Source organism: Panonychus citri, unplaced genomic scaffold (genome assembly GCF_014898815.1).
Source record: "Panonychus citri isolate SS breed McGregor unplaced genomic scaffold, ASM1489881v1 Contig00139, whole genome shotgun sequence".
Classification (NCBI taxonomy): domain Eukaryota; kingdom Metazoa; phylum Arthropoda; class Arachnida; order Trombidiformes; family Tetranychidae; genus Panonychus; species Panonychus citri.
The window spans coordinates 678,656-701,482 of NW_026515544.1; the positions used below are offsets into that span (position 1 = coordinate 678,656).

Here is a 22,827-nt window from a genome sequence, read left to right on the forward strand (position 1 = left end):
ATAATTAGAACTCTAATGAGTTGATGTTCATCTTGAAGGAAAAGTACAATTGAAAATTGATTTTTTAGTTCGTCGTTAATATTGTTGATTGTAAAGAGACACTTCCGGGTGACTGATCGGGATAATCAAGGTTCAACGTTTTGGGAACAATTAATTCTGTGAATAGAAAAATAAAAAAAGTGGTAACCTTCGTGCCCGAAGAATTGCCTTAGAGACACCAACCCTGGAACGTTACCAAGGTGTTTTATGTACTTTGAAAGATTCTTTTGGTTTTCACTCAGCATCAGTTCTCGAATAAATTTATCTCCATCTTCAGCCGATCCTCTTTTTCTTTGATTTTCTGTCATTTCTCTTCTTAATCTTCTTATCCAAATTTTAATCTTTCGATTGATCATAATCATGATAATTGATCTTTTTGATATTCTATCTTAAACATCATCTTCATCGAATCACGGATCAAGATCAATCTCAAACAATCACAAACAGTGCAAACTTACAAAGAGTAAGGAGCGATATAATTAGTTAACAATTAAACTCAACTGAATTGATCATTAATAATACTTTGAATCAATAGCTGTTATTGTAAATCGATACATGAAACTTATATCATTAGGATGTTTCTTTTACTGTTTATTATCTAGTTCGATATTAATTGTTAATTGTATTGATTTGATCTTATTGAATCGTTATAATTCCGAGTAATCACTCAATAAAATTGGTAATTTTCTCCTTCTTAGATTGATTAACTAATTTTCTCTTTTCTTTCTCAATTATCTTTAGGTGAAGAAATGATCAGGAATCCATATGAAACTCGATCTGATAGTTTCTACTTTGTCGATAATAAGTTAATCATGCACAATAAAGCTGATTATGCTTATACCGAAACGACTGATTGAGGAATTAACAATCATTCAATCACAATTTAAAAGATTATCCATCGAGGAGCGATTTTGAAAACAATTCAACACAATCAATTGGGTCTTGAATTAATCACTAATCATTAACCAGTCATCCAAAAATATTAGATCATCAAATTAAACGAAACGCTTGTAAATGTCAATCAATTGTTTTGATTGTGTTTTTTATATATCAAATTATATATAAAACAAAGTGATTTAATACCGATCAAAACTGAATAGACAATTTTAATTGTAATTCTGGTTAATTGATTAACAATAATCACAAGGTTGTAAAACCAAAACCAAAACCAAAACCAAAATCAATTATCTTGATTATTAGAAAGTGAGATGATAATCATATTTTGTAACATGTTAATTAATTAACAACTTAAATCAAATGTAATAGTAATGAAAACATGCTCAATGTAATCAGAATTTGATTGTATTTACAATTACTTCTGATTATCAGTCATATTGTTCATCAAATTGTTCCCAGTGGATTAATTAAAATCACAAATAGATTAACATTTATTAACACCATCGATTAAATTTATTGTTCCATGTTTTAATTGTCCACTGGTTGGACAATTAAATTTAATTCATTCCATTGTTATGTTTATACTGCAAATGAGTAGCATGATGGTTGAGGCATTTTCTAGAAAGTACTAATTCAAAAGTCAAATCATTAATTGGGATGAAATTCTGACTTGATTATTATTCGACACTCACATAGACAGAGATACTTTTTCGAATAACGAAAAGATCACCAATAGTTGGACTAGAAACTGGACTTTCAATTCGTTCGAGAATCTCCAAAATCTGTAGAGAAAACGATCAGTAAAAATGTTCGACCTTAAGGTTAAATGTTATCGACTCACTTTGAGTTTATCTTCGATAGCGAATTGGCCTCTCGGTAGAATGTCAATCAAATATCCGTGAATCTTTTCCAGCTAAACAGAAAAGGAAGATAAGAATTATTTGAATGGACAACGTGTAGTGGTCATTGTTTACCACTTCAATGAACATTCCTGCTAAATAAACAGCACTGGAGATCAGAAAAAGTATCAATATGTCGAGTGAAATCGCAAAAATGGTCAGTTCGATGGGGAAACTGTAAACGATGAACAGAAAAATAAAGGAATCAATGAACAAAGAAACAGCAATAAACAGAAGAAAAAACATGTATCGTAAATTTCGAGCTGTATTTTCGAATTCGTTGAGAAATAACTGAGTCGATCTAATCGTGATTCGAAGAGAAGATGCACTGGTAATCGAAAAGTTTTTAGATCGAAAACTTGACCATATTTCGAGTAAGCTTGATAATCGACAAATGTACAGGGTGATAACTGCGAGTATGTGCCCACCTGCGTTGAAAACATACGGAGAAACAAAATGTAACAAAATGAATTCTGTGCAAATGAAGAAAATGCTTAGGCCAAAATACAATTTATCGTGAAAAAAGATCGGATCAATGAGTCTAGAGATGATAATTGTAGCACCAATACCAAGAGTAAAAATTTGATCACTCTTGGAACATTGGTAACGATTAATGTAAATGATTTTCTAAATATTTTACACTGATTATCAGTTAGATTTAATATTCTACGATCGAATCCTTTTTGTTGAATTGTCCGAAATATCGAGACCAATTTAAGAAACCCTGAGCTCTCCAAATATAAGATATACTCTCGAAAAATTGATAGTCCACCGATCGCGAAACAAAGTTGCGGTAAAATGATCAAGTTCAAGGGTTGTCCATGGAAAGGATTACCTAGTAAAAGTTGTTTCGATTCATCTTTCAACCAAATTGCACCAAGAAAAGCTCGAACAATGGACACAACTATCACAATACGAATTATGATATTTTTCCAATAAAAACCTTCCAATTCGTAGTTAGTCCGATTTTGGTCATAACCCCTTCGAGTGAAAAGTAAATCACGAATCAGTATTTCCAATTTACCGATAATATTTACTACATATTGGTCATACTCGTGGTCATCGGGTAGTCCGATGAAATATCTGATTCGATAAAAAAACTTTGACCTCAAGATTTGATTCATATTATTTACTATTGAAACCAATGAGAGTTGATTGTTGTTTACTTTTTTATATCAAATTCACAGTTTGAATGATTGAATAAACTAAAAAACAAAAATCAATTTCTTATTGTTTTTTAGATTTGATTCAATTTATTATCCATAGAAACAGATTAATGATTTTTTTTTCATTATTTGATTACAATAAACACCAAGATGAAAAACTTAAATCATCAGATAGATGAATTTGATTAATGTAATAATTACTTTTGAATCGCAACAATTAACAAAAACACAAAACTTGTAATCTAATTTGAATAAATTGAAACAAAAAACCAAATTAAATAGTTAATTACAAGTTTTTATAACAATACAATCATGAAAATGAATATGAATAGGTCAAAGGCATGGTGAATGATTAATTAATAATCAACAATTTGATTGTTTCACTTGATTGTTATAACTCAGGTTAACCTGATAACATCAACCCAGATTGATTTAGGTGTGTTTACCACAACAACCAATCAATTATTATTAAATGTGATTATTTATGATATAATATAGTCTACAATTAATTGGATAAAACATGAAATCAATTTTTAATTGTGAAAAAAATCTCAATACAATCAGAAAATTTTGAGCAAAAAAATCAAAAGTTTAATTGTATTATTATCATGAAATGCACAGCATTTCATGGGGAGGGAAAAGTTTATATTACAAAACAAAGCACTAGAATTTTGGTAAAAAATTAAATTTGATTGCAACAATCAAGCAAATCAAGATCAGAGTCAATTAAAAGTTAATTATTTAAAGAAAGTCAATAAATTAGTTTGATCGTTAAAGGTGAAGCACATGGAAGGTGATTGTTGTATTTGTTTTAATGAAAAGATTCTGACTAAAATTTGGTGATTCAGATGATTAGTTAATTTTTTTCATGTAAAGGAAAGTAATTTACAATTAGGCTTCTCCACGGGTATTAGTTGGTTTAGTTAATCAGTTGACTTGTCTAAAAAAATCAGTGGATAGTTAATTTTACCATCGTTTTAGATTCACTGATTGTTGGTGTGATTCAATTGTTGTTAACACTTTACAATAGAGACACAATTTCAACGTGTAGGCTTTTGATTGTTGTAAATGAACAATATAAACACTGAATCGTATTAACTTGAAATCCTTACAACAGTGACAATAGTGAAAACAATATAAGATGTTTTCTGTTTTTTAATTGTTGTGATTTCGCATCTTTTTTGTTGTTAATTGTTTCTCAAGGATCATTTTAATTTCGCAGTAATTGAACCTTATCTGTAGCTATGAGGATACGTTTGGGCGGGAACACGTTTTACCGAAGGTTGACTCGAGGAGTACCTTGAATTAGGTCGGAAATCGCTTTCATTACCATCGTTAAGATGTTTGGCCAAGGATGAACGAGATCCGTAGGTTGATCCGTGAACGGGAATATTATTATTCGCGGCCCAATCTATTTTGTAGGGATCATAATCTTCCAATTCAGAAGCGTCTTCTTTTTCAACTACTTCGGTTTTCGTACAGGTACAAGTTAACGAGGTACACAGGAAAATGTTCACAATTAACATGATCAACAATAATATTCCCAAGACAGTGGCAAGTGTCACCAACCACGGAAAACGGGATATATTACACTCTTCGTTGTACCGAATATAATCAAGAATATCTTCACCAGGATCGACCACATAAACTGTTGTACTTGCCAGAATTTGCATCACATTAGAATCTGGCCTGATTTTGGAAACTATTGGAAAAGAGATTAACAATTTACATGAGATAAACTGATTTAGAATAAGCAATTAAATTACTCACTTGAACTTCTTTTAATGAAAGTATCTTCACAATCAATGTTGAAATTACAGCCTCCCTTGCAAAGGAGGACAGCGCATTGAATGAACACCCTATTGGTCCCTGGAAATTTGAACATTGACTTAACTGTCGCTTCAACGGTCGATGTTGAGTTAACATTGTAATCAAAGGGTGAGATTACATTCTCATCAACTGGACACCCGTTATGGTTAATTAGATCAACTTCAGTTGAATTTGTTGATGAAAAAGCGACACAATTACGAACGTACATTCCGTATGTTGGATCGGGATTACTGATGTCCACTTGAAGTTTATAACGATTTCCATGGATTAATCTACGACTAGTATCATGTCCACCTTCATTTAACAGTTTAAGGGTCACTCTGGATCGCTGAGTTGACCTTGAATTAGTTGAAAAAGTTTGAGAACAAGCGATTGAATAATAACGATCAACGGAAAGTTCAAGGTCTCGATGAATACGAACCGCAATGGTGACCGCTCGATCTTCATCAATACTCTAGAAAATAAAGGAAAAAGAAACAAATTAATTAACTAATCACTTTCTCTTTAAGCTTTTGTGTGTGTTATCATTTCGTGCCAGTTGATTAATTGTGAATCAAAGTGAATCATAAACAATTAAAAAATTCAAGGTTCACTTTTAATTGTTACGATAAATAATCAAAAGCCTACACATGAAAAATATTTCAAGTTACAATCTTAATCATTTCATTGTTTTAAATTGATTGTTGAGACTGATGAAGATGTTAATTGTTGGGATAGGCGTTGATATTACAAATTACCTTCTTCCTTGATACATAAATATTGATGATGATACTCAATAAAATTAACTAATTGACCATGAGAAAACTAATTACAATTTAAATTAATTCAAAGTTTTATTTATAATTTATTTTTTTTTTACGCCATTAAAATAAATCGGGAACAATTAATATGAAAATTTCAATGTAAAACTTATATATTAATATAAAATCATAATGATAATAATCAACTGATTGTTCAACAATTAAATAACAGGAGCTATTAGATCAACAATCAAGATTAAATTTAATTTTACTCTACAGAAATAAATTGGTCTAATTGTTCAAAAGGATAACAAAGAAGACAATTGAATTAAAATTGATTCACTTGACAGTAATTATCCGGTTTTCCTGATTATTAATTTGATTGAACTAATCAACTTAATCACAAACAGAGTTTCAATTGTTGACCATTGTCCATTTTTTTTTCTTTAAAATTTAATCTTAATTGTTTGTGAAATTGACGTTAATCCAATTATTTGAATCAAGAGATTGCTTTTGTTGATTACTTGATTAGCTTTTTTGATTAATCTTAATGATAATCTGTATATACGATTGAATTGTAATAATAACAATCGTCAAGATTATAATCATGATGATGAGAAGCACAATCAACTTGATTAACAATCAAGATTCAAAGTGATGAGCAACTTTACACAGAATCGTGATCAGTTAGTTATCATAATTATAATTCTTAATGATAATAAGAGTTATTAAATTGCTGGAAAAGCCTAAATTGTTGATTAAAAAAGAGAGATGAACAAAAAGAAGTTAATTTTTTTCCTTAATTTAATTAAGCTGATTGTTGTTGATCTACAGGTCGTGATTAACAACAATCAAAATGTAATGATAGTAGTTAACTAAAGTCAAAGAAAAAAAAACAATTTAATAAATCACAAAATCCTTAATCAATTGATATTGAATTCAAAGTTGATTAACCTAATATACAAAAGGTATAATCACAATTAATTAGTCTAATTGTCAACAATAACAAAAATGATTGTCAAAATTGCTAATCAATCAGATTTTTTTGTATTGATTTGTAAAAATCATTGATTAATCAATCAAAAGTTGATTAACAAAGAAACAATTGATTGTTAAGTTAATTGTTAATGGCCAGTTAACTGACCGTTTGATTGTTAATCAACACTCTCATCTGTTCACAGATAATCTTAATTGTTACAGAATTGATTGGATAAAAAAAGGGAAACAAGACCAAAGACAATTAGTTAATTTTTTTTTTAATTACTCGGCCCATGAGGTTGGGGCTCAGGCCGAGCAATTAACCTTGATTAATTATTGTTAAGCCAACAGCTGGTTAACAATTAATTTTTTCATGTTTTAATTGTTCATTATTATGAATTGATTAAAGTCTTGTTTACATAAAATTAACATGATCATTATTTCAATGGTTAAATTGTATTGATAATTAATTGACTAATAAGCTTAACTAATCAATTGGAAATTATTATTAACTTAATTGTCAAAACTGTTTCACTGGATTGATTTAATATAATTAGTTAATTACCATCTTTGATTAATCTCTTTTTTTCTGACTAATAGACACAAATCATTGATTATTAATCAATGAAGGCTGATTTTTACAAACATTTAATCATAATCATCATAAACAATACGAAATGATTAACAAATAAATACTGATTAGTTAATCGTCAAGGTTTTAGTGTATTAAGATTTAAAGGTTAATCGACCTACATTGATTGTTAATAATTAAGTGTGTAAATATTGTTGATTATTATGTTGGTGGTTAGTTGATTGTAAATAATATCATTAACCATGAATTACTTGGTAATCAAAAGTTAATTGTAATTATTACGATGGTTGAAAGTGACTAATTTGTACATTGACAAGAAAATAATAAGAAATTTGATTCAAATTGTGGAAAAATATTTAATTGTGATGATTAAAAAATTCATGTTAAGTGTTAATTATTACAAGAGTAGTGAATGTCCATCAAACAATTAACATTTTTACGGCTAATTGTCTTTGACAATGACAATTAATTTCTCAATTGTAATAAGATTAACATGATAACATTATGAACTTTTTGTCTTTTTCCTTGATAATAGATTAAAGAGTTAATTGTGAACAGTTAATCCCTTTGGATTACGATAATTAGCTCAACTATTTTAATCTATTAAAACCATCAAATTAAGATGAATTAATAAAACAGACAATTAAATACTGATTAGCATACATTAAGAATTAACAATCTCTCAACTACAAAAACAACAATTAGATCAAAAAACTTTTATTCTTAATCATGTTGATTGTTGATTGAATAAATATCATGATTAACATAAACTTGGATGGAAACAATTTCTTGATTAGTAATTGAACAATTAAACAAATATCCTGAACACCTAGTTGATTAACATAACGAATAAGTTGATGATGATAATTGGACCACTTAATTGGCTCAAAAGGAAATTAAAATTAATTGATTAGTTTGAATTAAATTATCTTATAAATTGTGATGATAAAATAATTACTATTGATTCGTTGGGTGATTTGTCAAATTTTGTGATAATTGATTGATTTAATTGTGTGAGTGTGTGAAAGTTTATTAAAAAAGGTTAACCTTGAGTGAGAGATAATCAATTGATAATCAAAACGATAACCTAATTGTTGTTGGATTTAAATTGAAATTAAACGAAAAGCTAAACACTCAATACTAATCAAATGACCATTAAATGATTAGTATTTACATTAATTTGAAACAGTTTATATTAAATTGTTGTAATCAACAAAATACTAAACTTGAGGCAATTTGATTGTATTTCATTCCTGTTGAGTTAATTAACTGTAAGGGAAACATTATTATTATGATTTAATCATAATGATTATGATGATGATAAAGAGAATGGGAAATGTTAATGTTGTTGATTGTTGTAACCTTTTTGTTGATTGTTGAACATAAGTTGACCTGAAGATGGACAATGGTCATTAACAAGTTACGATTAAACAACCAGCACCAATTAAATTAAAACTTTTGACAATAATGATTAACTTTTTCACACAATCATTTTCTCTTGTTTAATCAAAACTTGACTTAACTAAATTAACTCAACAATTTAAAGGAAAATAAATTATATTATTTATATTTTACACCAATGATACAATTTATGATTGTCATGGATTAAGATACTAACAATTAATGAATTTTTAAATTTTTTTTCCTTAAATTAAGTTAATTGTTATAATTTAGTTATACACTAATAAGAAATAGAGACAATTAATAAATTGAAATAATTTGGTTAAGTTTGGGTGAATATATATTGAAACAATTTAGGTTGGACAGGAAATCTTATTTTGGATTGAGAGACAAGATTAATGACAATTTAAGTTAATCAGGACTATTGTAATTAAAGAAAGCAATTGAGTAATTAAGATTAAAATATTTTTCTAAATGTGAATGCGAAAAAAAGTGAAAGTAATTAAACCGGTAATTCAATGAAAAGGTAAGTTAATTGGACTTAAGTCTAATTCAAGTCATTTGATATAATCTTCATCATCGGATTAAGATGATTATATCTTAATAACGGTTAGAACATAACAATTAGAAAGGTGAGACTGATAATTAAGTGATAACAATCAGAAACAATGAAACAATTGTAACAAGATAACGAAAGGGAAAAGTTTGATTAGTGTTTTCGTTATGATTGATGTTAATAGATTGATGATTTCTCGTTAATTACCTTGTGTCTTTCGACACCGCAAAGTTTTCATCCTCATCACTCGCCACTGCACTTATCCTTAAAGTGGTGTTAGTGCTTCCGGTTCCAAAGACACGGCAATAGTCCCGTTTACGAAAATCTTCTGTATGAATGACTCCATAAAAGGGATCCAATGTTAAGACATTGATGATCATCATCCCACGTTCACAACGAGCGTTAATGGTTGGCTCCCATGTGGATGAATCCTCCTCGGCGAAACCCTGAAAATCAATGTTTCAGACAAATTAATTACTCACAATCTAAGAAATGAGAAAAAAATTCCAATCATAAAGCCATCGTCTTTGAGTTTACAACCACATTTAATTTACTCGCGACGATAATGATAATCAATGAGAGATTAAGTTAACCCAAAGATAATAATCAATGTCCTCTCATTTAATTGGTGTTATCTTTTCAAATGCCATCCAATTAGATTTATCTTTGACTAATTATCAGTAAATTAAAACTGATTGCAAACTCAAAGTCGATGGTTGTATGATTGGAATTGGAAAAAAACATTGTCACAATTGAAAAGAGACTTGAAAATAATCAGCTGATGAAAATTTTCTCACAACAATTACTTTGTATCAATTTTAGAAGCTCAGTTATCAGGCTGAGCAATTAGATAATTGATCAACATGATAATCGATTAATTCTGTTGTAACAATCGATGAATATTTTTCTGATAGAAAATTAAAAATCAATATAAAGATTTTTCAATGTATAGAAAGTTAATATTTTCCAAACAAGATCAATTAGTCCAATGGTTCAATTATAATCACAAATTAGTAAACAATTAAAGATGCAAATGGAAAATCAAACTATCAATGGATTAGATTAATCCGATATTCACTTGACAGCACTTGGAAATATCTTCATCTTTAGGCCTAACAAGACACAGAAAACGATAAAGTTAGATCCAAATTGACACCGAAGATACAAGAAAAGGAGAGAACAAAATTGACCCAAAGAGAAAATACAATCAGGATGATTAATCAATGAATAATTAACAAGAATTAACTTACATGGTGGATGAATGATGATAGAAAAAGGATAAGAAAAGGTATTAAGGATGAGAAAAGGTGAAACTTGTAAGATAAAAAAGTAAACATCACATTTAGAAAGTAAACAAAAAGAAGATGGAAAAGTAAAAGTGAAAATGAATTAAAGTGAAATCAATGATTTCCAACGTTTCTTCATCTGAGTTGAACACTTAAATGAATGAATTTTAAAGAACCGGTTTCATTATTATCCAGTCAACATGGAACATGTTTCATGGTGGTAACCAGTTTATACGAAACTCAATGTTTACCTAAAGCAAACTTTTATCATCTTGTTCATCTTTAGGAGCCATTTTCTTCCTCTCTTATCTTCATCTTCTAATCATCATCATTATCCAACAATTGATATTGTCAAAATTTCTGATTCAATATTCTGATTACCTTGACATGTTTCATCTTCTTAATTGTGATCAGGGTTTTTCGCCGAGTAGGATTATTAATAATCTTTCATGTTCATTTTTTACATGGGCCGAAGTTTTTTTTTCTTCTTCATCAACAATTAGTAAATTGTTGTTAGTTAATCGTGGGTTGGGTACGATTATATTGTAACGATTGATAATCTATTAACATTGGATTCCTTTTATGGTATAGTTGAAAACTTTTTCTTCAACTTAATCACAATTAAGATAGAGAAATAATCAATTTTTTTCTTTCTCCATGATAACCGGAAATTCAATTTTCAATGGTAACCTTGATTTCCAAGGTAATCAGTTTTGATTAGCTTGATCATCTTGATTTCACGTTGATTATGATCAGTTGATTTTATTATTATTTTCTGTTTTTAAGTCTCAATCTTTGCTAATGATCAAGTTGATGACCAGTTAATGATGATTATCTTTATGGATTCAAATTTGTTATAATTGTTTAATTGTCATTGTATTGATAATCTTTAATCTGATCATTATTATCAACATTTAATTGTTAGTGGACATTTGATTTTAATTTTAACATGATTAAGGTCAAAATTGTCATGAAAGTATTAAAATAATTTACTAATCATCTTTTACTTTTTGTTTAACTAATGGTGAAGTTGATTGTTAATCATGATTTGGTTATTATTTAATTAAACTTGTTTACTATTTTAAGTCGTTAGTAGTTTAAATGATTTCAGTGATTTTGTCATTACTGATGTTAATTGTAACTTGACAATAGACTTTAATTGTTGGTTAAAAAAAGGTTAATCTGATTAGATGGGTTGAAACTATGAAAACAATTAAATTGTTAACATTGTTAATTTTGATTGATTGAAATCATCAGATTGTGAAGAGTGAGATTAATTTTGATTGAGTTTATCACAATTCAATCAACAGGTATAATTAGTTGATTCTTGTTAAAGTTAAATTGAAAAGTCAAAAGTATAAAAAGAGACCAATAATCAATCAATTTGATTCAGTAATTTTAATCAAACCATTTAGAGAATCCTATCACAATTAAGATATTGTAATCAAGTAGACAATTAAAACTTACACTCAAAAAGAATTGTTATTTTAGCTTTAATTGTGAAAATGATTGGATAAAACTTAATTATCCTTAATTCAGTCAATTAGTTGGCAAAGATGATATACTTTTAATCAACAGTTAAGAGAATTGGAAAGATTTTCAATGTTTAACAATTAATCATCCAATTGATTGATCACAAAACTTGCACCTTAAAAACTAATTGTTAATCCATAAGAAAAACAATTGGAATAAGTTGATTGTTTGAATACTCAGTCTACGATCAACTAATTGAAGTAAATATATGAATGAGCCAAAGAGAAAGTATAATATAAAAAAGTCTCTATTCTGTGCACTTAATTGTCACAATTAACTCACTTGACTGTAAATCCAATGGCGACATAATCTTGTTGTCATCCGTTAACAAGCAACGTTACCCAGGGATCGTCCGTCCTTCAATGATTATCATCACCAGGAATCATCATCAAAACTGGATGAGGGAAAAATAAGAAACTCAAACAGAGGTAAAAATGTTGATTAAGTTGATGATGATTCGGATAAAGAGACTCACTACTTCAGGGGAGGGTTGATTGTGGTGGTGGTGGAGGTTTAACTTGCTTAACTTTCCACCACCACCACCACCATGATGATGATGATGATGATGGGTAATCAGTTTTAATTGTGACTGTTTCCTTACTCTAATCATTTCTTATTCTTGTTTCTTTTTTCAACCAACAGTCACTATCTTATTGTTTTGCTTGTTTTCTTGTTGATTTTGTTTAATCACTTCTCTTATACTTGTACTTGGGATTTAAATTGTTTGTGTTTGTATTTCATAGTAATCAACTGATTGTCATTAGAAACAATGGTTTATGATGAGGTAAACAACATCCTAAATGATCAACAATTAGAATCCAAACCAACTTATTTAGGGTTTGATTTCAGCACGCAACAGGTAAGTCAATTTCTATCATTGCAACAATTAGTATTTACTTTTTTTGATTTTATGATTATTCTAATTAATATAATCTTATTGATTGTTTGACCACTTCACTAATTTTTCTGTTAATTGTTTTACATTAGTTGAAAGCCATTGCCATTGATGATTCATTGGAGATAATTCATCAAGCAATTGTTCAATTTGATTCTGATTTACCAGAATTCAGGTAAATAATTTATTTTAATTTGTTATCGTTGAATTTTCATTTATCATAATGATTGCTATTAATTATGTTCCTATTGATCAACATGATTGATTATTGATTGTTAATCTAAAACTGATTACTCTAAGATTATCCTATTAATATTAATCAGTTTAAATAATTAATCAGGTGATACATTGTATTGAATTTTAATAGCAATTAACCTTGATTAGGTAAAGATATTTCATATTCACAATCAAAATATTGATTTGAAACAATCAAATTTATTTTTAAATCTATCATTACAATCAAGATGTTTTCTCACAATTAAGTTTGATTGATTTAATCACCAAAACATTTCCAGGCTTCTACATTTCAACAGAAATCTCAATTACGATTCAGTTAAATGTCATTTTAATTCAATGCTCAAATACAATTAACTTTTGTTAACAATCACGTCTTGTATTCAATTACGGTTTTGATAACTCTCTCTCTCTCTCTCTCTCTTGTCTTTCCTATTGTTTTAATTGTCAAATGATTGACTGTCTCTTTTAATTTGAAATCATTTACCTTTGAACCTTTTAATGAACCAGGACCCATGGAGGTGCCAACAAGCGGGAGGGAGGCAATGAGGTGACTGCACCGCCCTTGATGTGGGTTAAGGCCCTTGATATGGTGCTTGAGAGACTGAAAATTTCTGGCCTTGACTTTGGTACCGTTCAATCAATCAGTGGAACAGGTCAACAACACGGGTCCGTTTATTGGAGAAAAGGTTCAAGGGAAAAATTAAAGAACCTTAATTCAGCCAAATTCTTACACCATGAACTTCAAGATGCTTTTGCACTTCGAGATTCACCAATTTGGATGGACTCATCGACGACGGAACAATGTAATGCTCTTGAAAAAGCGCTTGGTGGGCCTGAAAAGTTGGCAGCGATAACTGGATCCCGAGCCTATGAACGATTCACTGGATCACAAATCGCTAAAATTGCTTCGACTCGACCTGAAGTGTACAATTCAACCGAGCGAATAAGTTTGGTCAGTTCGTTTGCTGCTTCTTTATTTCTCGGTGATTATGCTCCGATTGATCTATCTGATGGATCCGGTATGAATCTTTTGGACATTTGGTCGGGCAAATGGTCACAAATCTGTTTGGATGCGATAGCACCTGAATTACGCACTAAATTGGGCGATGAAGTCGTTCCAACGGCCACAGTGGTCGGTAAAATTTCAAGTTACTATGTTGATCGATACGGTTTCCCAGAGAAAACTTCAATCGTCGCATTTACTGGGGACAATCCGGCTTCTTTGGTGGGTATGGTTCTGGACGAAGGAGATATTGGTGTTAGTCTGGGTACATCAGACACGGTCTTTCTCTCTCTTCGAAATCCAAAGCCAACTGTCAACTGGCATATTCTTGTCAATCCAATCAACCCGTCTGATCATATGGCCTTATTATGCTTCAAAAATGGTTCTCTAACCCGAGAAAGAATTCGAAATGAAACAGCCGAAGGAAGTTGGACTATCTTCAACGAACTTATTGAATCAACACCTCGAGGTAATTTCGGTAACATTGGTTTTTACTTCGATTGTACTGAAGTTTATCCTCTAGTAAAAGGAGACTTTCGATTCAATAAATTCAACGAAAGGGTCGCTCGACTTTCCAAAGAGGTCGAAGCTCGAGCTTGTATTGAAGGTCAATTCTTACGACTCCGTCTCCATGCAGCTTCTTTAGGATATACTGAGATTACCGATTCCTGTATAAAAGTGACCGGTGGAGCTTCGGCCAATAAAACTCTTCTTCAAATCTTATCCGATGTTTTTAACAAGCCAGTTTATCGACAAACAATGGCCAACTCAGCCTCTTACGGAACCGCACTAATGGCCAAATACGGTAAATATCATTTATCCTCACAAATTACCATCGATTTTCGGCTTTTACCTTTACACTAGCGCTTTTCCATCTCTCATTTCGCTTTTATTTCAATTATTTCTCTCATAAAGTTATTATTCTTATAATTTCTAATTTCATTTTCTTTCTATTTTCCACACATCCCCTTTATCCCCAACCCACTTCACCCTTTCATCCATCAGCTTTGATCGGAGATAAAATAAGTTTCAAAGAGATGACAAGTAGCCTGAAGATGTTCAGCTTGGTTTGTGTACCATCAAAAGACGCTCATTCCATTTACACTCCTATGGTTGAAAGATACAAGATTTTGGAAGAAAAAATCAAATCAGAATCAGAACAATAATCTCACATGAAACTGAAATTGAAACTAATTTTCACCTTTTCTTTTAAAATCAACTGTACGAAACTGTATCACACTTGATGTTTTTCAGCAGAAAATGAAACCATTCACATTTTTGACAAAATTAGTTGACATTTATTATCAATGCAAGAAAAAAGCAAAGCTTATTTTTATCCTCTTACACTTTGTACCAAAAAAAGACAAATAAATTGATAACAATTTAAATTTGATCACTTAAATTATACACTTATTGAAAATTGTATCAAGTATTTTAAAAGTTGTTGTGAATCACAACTTGTAAGGGAAATTGATTTTCTTAACTTGATTGAATTAATTTCGGGTAATAAATAAACACTTTAAATGAGGTAAACATTGACTGCAATTAAAAAATTAATCAATACGATGATTTGAATTGTTACTGTTGAGAATGGGGATTAATTACTCCAAGGGTTTGATGATATTGACCAAGTATCAGATGATGGAGGAAGTGAAGACGGAGGAACCATTGGACTTGGAGCTGGAGCCGAAGCGGGAACATGAGTTAATAGTGGAATCGTGATTGGGATTATTGTTTGTTTGGGGGGACTTGAGATCGGAGGCATCATCATTGCAGGCGGAGCGGGTGCTGGGACTTTAATTATCTTTGGTATCTGTTGATTAGCAAGGAAATCAATCAATATAATTTGGTTGGACAAATTGAATTTATACTTCTTACCTCAATAGCGACATATTTAACTGGCCTTGGGGGACAGTGACATGTCGGTGAACTGCTGGGAACTATTGATTGTCCCCAACCCGAAGCACTGACCATTAGATCAGAATTTGCCTCAACCAAACTTGAGAGTCCATCGTTAATTGTGACATTGATGATTAATAATCCAAGGCAAAGGAAACTTGATATTAAAAGTTGAGTGTGATTCCAACACGACCAACGAGCAGATATCATTTGGTAATTAAAATATTCACACACTCGAAAGAAAATTTAATCAATTGAACTGATTTTTAATGTTGATAGAATCAAGTGCAAATTGTAAATGATTAACTGAAAGACATTTGTAATCAAAAGTTACATCTTGAAACGTTCATAGTATCAACTCTTGTCAATACGTTTGAATAATCAAGCGATTAATTTAATTGTTAATTTTAATCTTTCCATAAATTTTCCCCTCATCTTTTAACACCATTCTAATCAGATATTAATAACATATTGAAGGGATAAAGTTAATCTGCTTGGATTAAGATGAAAGAGATCGTTCAATTAAAACCAATTATTTTTAGTTTCCTTGATGAGATTTCAACTTTTTGGTTCTTTCCATTTCTTTTCTTTAGATGAATTAAAATAATAATAAATAATCAATGAATCACTTTCCATCTAGTAATTGTTACTACTGTTGTGGTTTCCGTATTACATTGTATTGTATTTGTCATGGATCTGAGTAACTCGTTCATCTGTTTTATTAATAAAAGGCTTTCTCTTTGATTGTTCAATATCGAGGAAATAATTGCTTATCCTCCAATTTTTGTCTGAGCGAAGCGAAGACTTTACTTCAAGAAACCTAATTTTCTAGGGACGAGAACTAAAAAACGACAATTCAGATCACTTTGATTTCTTCAGAACGGTTTTGTATATAATATGAGCAGTGCTGTAAAGTTTTTGAGAGAGATTGGCCCGAAATTTAGGGAAAATTTTTGCTGTTAGATGGCGAAGCTTTTAAAAGTGTTGCCATCTAATATTACCGTTATTTCAGAAATTTAAAGAGAGAGAAAGAAGAAGAAGAAATTGAAAGAGAGAAGGAAAGAGAAATAAAGAAACTGAATGAGAGAGAGAGAGAAATAAAGAAGAAGAAGAAGAAGAAATTGAAAAATTAATTATTAATATTTTAATTTATTAATTTAACATTTGACAGATATTCGTCCACTTACTCCATCTTTCGAGTTTTTCTCTAAGCTCCAACAAAAGAATTTTTATTTTTATTTATCAACGGTCCCAATTTCTAGTGATGGACGATCATCAAGTTTCGGATCGATCGAAAAGATCGATCAAAAAATTGAAAAGATCGATCGATCTTCGATCAAATTTCTCTGCTGATTATCATCCATTTTTGAAACGATCAAAATTTCGCGCCACCAAATGCGAAAGAGAAATTATTGTTCTTACTTTTTCTCTTTCTTTTTTCTCTGTCTGCAATGATCGATCTTTCAACAAAAGTGATCGATCAATTTTTTCTCAAAAAAGATCGATCGTGATCGAGTCATTTACTCGGATCGGTCCATCACTACCAATTTCTGTTAAAATTGTTGTTTTGTTCCCTTTTCCTATAAAGTTTTGTTTTGTTTAATCAACCCGACTGAATTAATTTCTCCTTTTTATATATTTTTTTGTGAAAATGTCTCAAGTTGTGGAATTTTATTCCGAAGAAAAAAGATTGAAATCTTTCTTTGAGAAGTCATGGCCTTTGGCTAGTTTGAAGCCACAACAATTGGCCAAATGTGGTTTTTTTTATTTGGGTGATGGAGATCGCGTTCAGTGTCCATTTTGTGGGATCGTCATCTTCAATTGGCAATCTGGAGATTTACCAATTTTTGAACATAAAATTCATTCTGGTAAATGCCCATTCATTAATGGTCGTGATGTTGGCAACATTTTTATCGATGAAGATCCAAGGGAAATTTATAATTTGTGTGAGAGTGAAGATGTATGTGGATTCACTCACATCTCTCCACCTGATCAAAAAGAAGAAAAAATTATTCAACCTGTGATTGATCCTGTGGATGTGAAGGGTATCCCTTTCAAACCTCCTCAATCAATGGAATTCATAACTTATGATTCCAGGCTGGCAACATTTAAAGATTGGCCCATTTCGAAAGTCATTTCTCCTGCACGGTTGGCCGAAAGTGGATTTTTTTACAAAGGCCCAGGTAAATACAAACTTTATTATTTTTTTTTATTTTATCTTATTAATAATTTTTTCTTTTTTAGTTGTTGACTCTCGTAATCAGCATTACACGGACTTTGTTTCCTGTTATCATTGTGGGATCGCATTGTGTCAATGGGTTGAAGGAGATGACCCATGGACTGAACACAAAAAATTCAATCCTGATTGCTTTTTTGTGAATCTAGCGAGCCGTCAAGGTTTCGCCACAGAAACATCACTCTCACAACCACCGTCTTCAGAACCACAGCCACAAGATGAATCAACACAATCATCATCATCATCAGAACCAAAACCAGAATCAAAACCAGAACCAAAACCAGAATCGAAACCAGAACCAAAACCAGAACTAAAACCAGAATCAAAACCTGAATCAAAACCAGATCCAGAAGTAGAACCAGAGCCACAGGATAAAACAAAACAATCAGAATCAGAATCAGAGCCAGAGCCAGAACTAGAAAACAAAACAATATCTTCAACTACAGCTACATCTCAACCCAAACCATTCATCCCATTTACGTGGTTACCAAAATCTGAATTAATAGATTTGACCTGTAAAGTGTGTTTGGATTTGCAAGTGGGTGCGACATTTTACCCATGTCTGCACGCATCTTGTGCAGTATGTACTTCATCAATAGCGATTTGTCCAATTTGCAGAGCTAAAATTGAAAGCGTTGGCAAATTGGACACAGAATTGTCTAAAAAAAAAATTTCTTTTTATGTATAAAAACTGTACCCAATTGATTTTATGTTTATTTGTTTTCTAGAATGGAAATAAAAAATCTGAAAAAAAAACCAAATCATTTGGATGAAAGCTAAGGCTCAAATCCTGAAATTTACATTTCCAAAAATGTCAACTTCCGTTATGGAGAAAAAGGAAAAGGAAAAAAAGAAAGAGAACAAATTTGTTCCTTTGAAAAGATCAACAAGAGATTCGTTTCCATTTTGAAGAGAAACTTGTTTTTCTCTTTCTCTTTCTCTCTCTTCTTGTTCTCTTTCTTTTTGTGTTTACTTTTCACTCTCAACAATCTCCCAACATCATCTTGATAAATTCTCTCCCATAATTGAGATAAAACTTGAATTCTCATATAAAAGCATCCGAATGAATCATGTCTGATAATCAACCGAAAAGACCACCGAGAATGTCAAGAACAATGAGTAAAGAATCATCGGTAAGTTTTCATTTTTCTTTTCTTTTTTCTTTTTTCTTTTTGCTTTTCTCATTTTGTCTTGTTTTCTATTCTTTTTTATTTACTCCTCTCTCACTCTCTTTCCACCCTTAGACAGGCCTTTTAATGTCCGTAATCAGATCGTTGACTGCGAGTCGAGATGTTGATGAAAGGGACCGAGAAAAGGCCAATCTTGAAAGAGACTTTGGCGAAAGTGATGGTCGCCTTGATCAGCTGATTGTTACTCACCATTCGGATCTTACAGCGGTCATGAATGCCTTTAGTAAGGTGTCGACAGAACTGAAGAGTTCCAAGGAAAATTGCAAGAACATGAAGGAAAACCTGATTACATGTAAAGATCTGTTGAGGTGCAAAAAGGACGAGTTGCGGAAATTGTGGAAAGAATCAGTGGAGAACCGCCATGTGCTCGAGCTACTCAGTCAAGTAGAAAATGTGACTCGAGTGCCGGAAGAAGTAAACGACCTTGTGGACAAGAAAAAGTACCTGCAAGCGACTCAACTCCTAGTTAATTCGGTCTCTTCCTTGGAGTCCAATTTGCAACATGTCGAGGCCTTGAAAGAAGTGAAAGCCGATCTGCTGTGTAGAAAAGACCAAATGTACAACATGTTGTTGGACGAAATTCACCGGCACATTTACGCGAGGTCGACGGCCCATTTGGTGAAAAAGTTCAAGAGAACGGCCTCTGAGAGACGAAAGGATGGACCAACCGGTCCGTCACGAAAAGTGTCGATTGCCGATATTCTCTCGCCGACTCTTTACTTGAGCTCTTTGTCTGTTCGCCGTAAGTTGGTGGTCATCATTTCACTTTCTCTCCTTCTTTTCTTTTTTCAGTCAATAATTTCTCATCTCATCTCTTCTCTCTTCCGTTCTTAGATCAAAGTCCTAATTTGAGTTCGCAAACAGACGTGGCCGAGGAAACGACGAAACTAGAGACCAATGAGAGTCAGTTGGACATCGAAAATGATAGTAAACAATTCATTGGTTTACTAGTTGATTGTTTGTGTTTATTGAGGAAAATTCCAGAGGCAGTCGAAGTGATCAAAGATCGGATGGAAAAGGAGCTCGTCAATTTGGTGAAACGCACTGCTAGGGAATTGATTGCTACTGTTAACCAGAGCAACAATTGCCATTCCAGTGGAAACAACTCAACTCTGATCAATGGACCGACTACTGTTTGTTTGAGGTGCTCGTTGGTGCTAAAGGATGAGGGACATCGATGCTATTTGCTGCAGGAATTGTTCGAACTGTTGTTCCAACAATTTCGAGTGGTGGTCTCGTTGCATGAGACCATTTTACTAGTGTGTCTCAAAGCGAGTTTGGCCCAGTGCGAAGGCTCAGTTGGCGAAAGAATCGTCTTCTACAATTCGTCCGATATTTGGAACAAAATCCAATCAGTGTTGCAAATGGTCGCTGATCTCTATCTGGACATCAGTGGGGCGAATGCAATGGAAAAAAGCATCGCCGCTGCTTCTCAGGACAGTAAAATGTTGGCCCATTCGACCACCTCACTAGCCGATCTGAACAGCTACTTTGTTCGCAAACGACCTGCCCTAAGTGTCTCTGTTGGGAGCAGTTTCCACAAGATGAAGAAAACTCCCCTCTTCAAATTTGACTCTTCCTCGCATGCGATGAGTCTGAACGCCTATTTGCAAGAGCAAAAGGAAGCCATGAAAGAGAAGGCGGAAAGAAGCGGTGGGAATGCCATGGACTCGATCGACTTGTCTCTCAGTGACACGGAACAATATCTGGTCTGTGAACCGGCGGCAGAAAACATCGTCGTGTTTTTCAATCCACTCATGAGGTTCATTTGGGACATTGACGACCAACTCAATCTGGAAGAGGGAAACCATTGTCCACTTTATTCCTACCTGATCAGTTGTGTGAAACTTTTCTTCAATCAAATCAAGATCGATCTGGACCGGATACTGGACACGGCCAACAAAAGTCTGGATGCTTGGAGAATCGTCTCAGACCCCGACACGATGAACAAACTCAACCAAAGTCGACCCATTCTCCAAAGTGCTCTGGTCGTGGAGAAAGCAGCTCAAGACTTGAAGAATCTCATCTTTGCCCTTCCAATGTACGCCGATGAATTTCTGACCTTCATCTGCAACCTTTTGTCGAGTTTCAAAGAGTCTTGTTCATCGGCCTATCGGGGGATAGTCCAGCCCGAATCGGAGGACAAGCGAATCATCAGTGCGACTTGGGCCAAGGACGAGGATATCAGTAGATTCTTGAAAGATTTACCCAATTGGCCGGTGCTCAGAAACCATATCGAGAAGTGCGAGGTCGCAATTTAGGGTCGATTGGATCATCGATGACTTTTGACGAGTCTCCCGAAGTGATTAGACTGCGAAACAAGAAGGAATCGGAAATTCTGGCCAGCAATTTGACCCAAGACACATTAATACCTAATCACGAAATTCTGTCCGATGTCAGTCAACTCAAGTCGTTGGGACAATTACAGGAGAGCCTCGAATGGCTTGCAAGTCACATATTCGCTTTGGCAACAAGTCTCTCCAAGTCTCAAGCTCAGAGTGACACTCATGGGAGTCTATTGAATCCATCGACTAATCAATCTAATCAATCTAATCAACAAATGAATCAACAAAAAAGTCAAATTGATGTGATCAATTTAGCTGATGTTTCCATTGCTGCTCTTAATCAGTTGGGACGAGAGTTCGAGGAGCTTTCGGAAACTTGTCTATTGGTGTTGCATCTCGAGGTGAGAGTTCACTGTTTCTATTACCTGTTACGTGTGACCAAAGGCAACTTTGCCCCTGGAATCGATGCCCAAGAGCCCGATGTCGAGGTGGTCCAGTTGAACAAAGATCTGTCCAGTGTGGATGAAGCTCTAAGTTTATCATTGCAACAATGGAAATTGAAATATGTCTTCGAAGGGGTTTCCCATTTGGTGGCGACAATTTTAATCAACAGCGCGTCTTCAATTGATCGCATCAATCACAATGGAGTCAAGAAAATCTGTCGCAACATTTTCGCAATCCAACAAAATCTGACGAGCATCACCATGAGTCGAGAAGTTGCTCTTGACACAGCGAGACAATATTTTGAGCTTTTCTATTCTTCCCCGGAAGAGATTCTGGCCTTGATCGAGGAACGGGGGCCGCAATTCAATGGCCAAGAGTATTATAATGCGATGGAACTTCTTCATCGAAGTAGCCCAGGTCGAGATGCGAATAAATTGAAGGCCAACAAACATCGATTGGAAGAAATTCTCAATGAAGCCGCTGTTTCGGTCTAATTGTGACAATTACTTTTTTTCTTTTCTTTTCTATTCTATTGATATTTACTTATTCAACAGTTAACTAGTCAAATCTTTCTTGTTATTTAACTACAAAACAATCAATAGTTTTATTTGTATAAATTAAACTTGTTGATCACTAATTGTATTTTTCTATCAAACATTTAAAACTCCATTTTATTAAATTATCTTTCCAACAATTAATACATTCCACCGTTATTTCAGTG

General features: G+C 32.5%; 6 protein-coding genes and 1 pseudogene across 6 annotated transcripts; 3 read left to right on the plus strand and 4 right to left on the minus strand.

Annotated features, from left to right (window-relative positions):
- Positions 1–1,297: 1,297 nt before the first annotated feature.
- Positions 1,298–2,221, minus strand: LOC128394377 (uncharacterized; annotated as a pseudogene).
- LOC128393945 (uncharacterized) lies at positions 2,208–2,959 on the minus strand. The gene has a single exon (XM_053354178.1). The coding sequence runs from the start codon at positions 2,957–2,959 to the stop codon at positions 2,330–2,332; it is 630 nt and encodes a 209-aa protein (XP_053210153.1). The 3' UTR covers positions 2,208–2,329.
- Positions 2,960–3,569: 610 nt separating this feature from the next.
- LOC128394348 (uncharacterized) lies at positions 3,570–10,606 on the minus strand. The gene is given in 5 exon segments (XM_053354670.1): positions 3,570–4,703; positions 4,772–5,285; positions 9,306–9,328; positions 9,331–9,544; positions 10,349–10,606. Coding segments are annotated over 5 exon segments (1,308 nt in total). The 5' UTR covers positions 10,436–10,606; the 3' UTR covers positions 3,570–4,233.
- A 1,689-nt stretch (positions 10,607–12,295) lies between these two features.
- Positions 12,296–15,445, plus strand: LOC128394342 (xylulose kinase-like). The gene is made up of 4 exons (XM_053354664.1): positions 12,296–12,776; positions 12,905–12,987; positions 13,557–14,857; positions 15,058–15,445. The coding sequence occupies exons 1-4, from the start codon at positions 12,687–12,689 to the stop codon at positions 15,216–15,218; spliced, it is 1,635 nt and encodes a 544-aa protein (XP_053210639.1). The 5' UTR covers positions 12,296–12,686; the 3' UTR covers positions 15,219–15,445.
- Positions 15,446–15,542: 97 nt separating this feature from the next.
- LOC128394370 (uncharacterized) lies at positions 15,543–17,139 on the minus strand. The gene is made up of 2 exons (XM_053354693.1): positions 15,931–17,139; positions 15,543–15,865 (listed from the first exon to the last, which is right to left on the minus strand). Exons 1-2 carry the CDS (start codon positions 16,159–16,161, stop codon positions 15,650–15,652), a joined length of 447 nt encoding a protein of 148 aa, XP_053210668.1. The 5' UTR covers positions 16,162–17,139; the 3' UTR covers positions 15,543–15,649.
- Positions 17,140–17,464: 325 nt separating this feature from the next.
- LOC128394349 (death-associated inhibitor of apoptosis 1-like) lies at positions 17,465–18,948 on the plus strand. The gene is made up of 2 exons (XM_053354671.1): positions 17,465–18,134; positions 18,196–18,948. Exons 1-2 carry the CDS (start codon positions 17,603–17,605, stop codon positions 18,873–18,875), a joined length of 1,212 nt encoding a protein of 403 aa, XP_053210646.1. The 5' UTR covers positions 17,465–17,602; the 3' UTR covers positions 18,876–18,948.
- Positions 18,949–19,082: 134 nt separating this feature from the next.
- On the plus strand, positions 19,083–22,804 carry LOC128394328 (exocyst complex component 4-like). Its single transcript, XM_053354649.1, is given in 4 exon segments — positions 19,083–19,320; positions 19,432–20,119; positions 20,212–21,594; positions 21,597–22,804. Coding segments are annotated over 4 exon segments (3,138 nt in total). The 5' UTR covers positions 19,083–19,257; the 3' UTR covers positions 22,601–22,804.
- The last annotated feature ends 23 nt before the right edge of the window (positions 22,805–22,827 follow it).

Coding starts and splice junctions, on each gene's coding strand:
- LOC128394370 (XM_053354693.1), bottom strand. CDS start 16,161: ATGATATCTGCTCGTTGGTCGTGTTGGAATCACACTCAACTTTTAATA. Junction 15,866..15,930: donor TTAAATATGTCGCTATTGAG/GTAAGAAGTATA, acceptor GCTAATCAACAG/ATACCAAAGATAATTAAAGT.
- LOC128394349 (XM_053354671.1), top strand. CDS start 17,603: ATGTCTCAAGTTGTGGAATTTTATTCCGAAGAAAAAAGATTGAAATCT. Junction 18,135..18,195: donor ATTTTTTTACAAAGGCCCAG/GTAAATACAAAC, acceptor TTTCTTTTTTAG/TTGTTGACTCTCGTAATCAG.
- LOC128393945 (XM_053354178.1), bottom strand. CDS start 2,959: ATGAATCAAATCTTGAGGTCAAAGTTTTTTTATCGAATCAGATATTTC.
- LOC128394342 (XM_053354664.1), top strand. CDS start 12,687: ATGGTTTATGATGAGGTAAACAACATCCTAAATGATCAACAATTAGAA. Junction 12,777..12,904: donor TTGATTTCAGCACGCAACAG/GTAAGTCAATTT, acceptor GTTTTACATTAG/TTGAAAGCCATTGCCATTGA. Junction 12,988..13,556: donor TCTGATTTACCAGAATTCAG/GTAAATAATTTA, acceptor TTAATGAACCAG/GACCCATGGAGGTGCCAACA.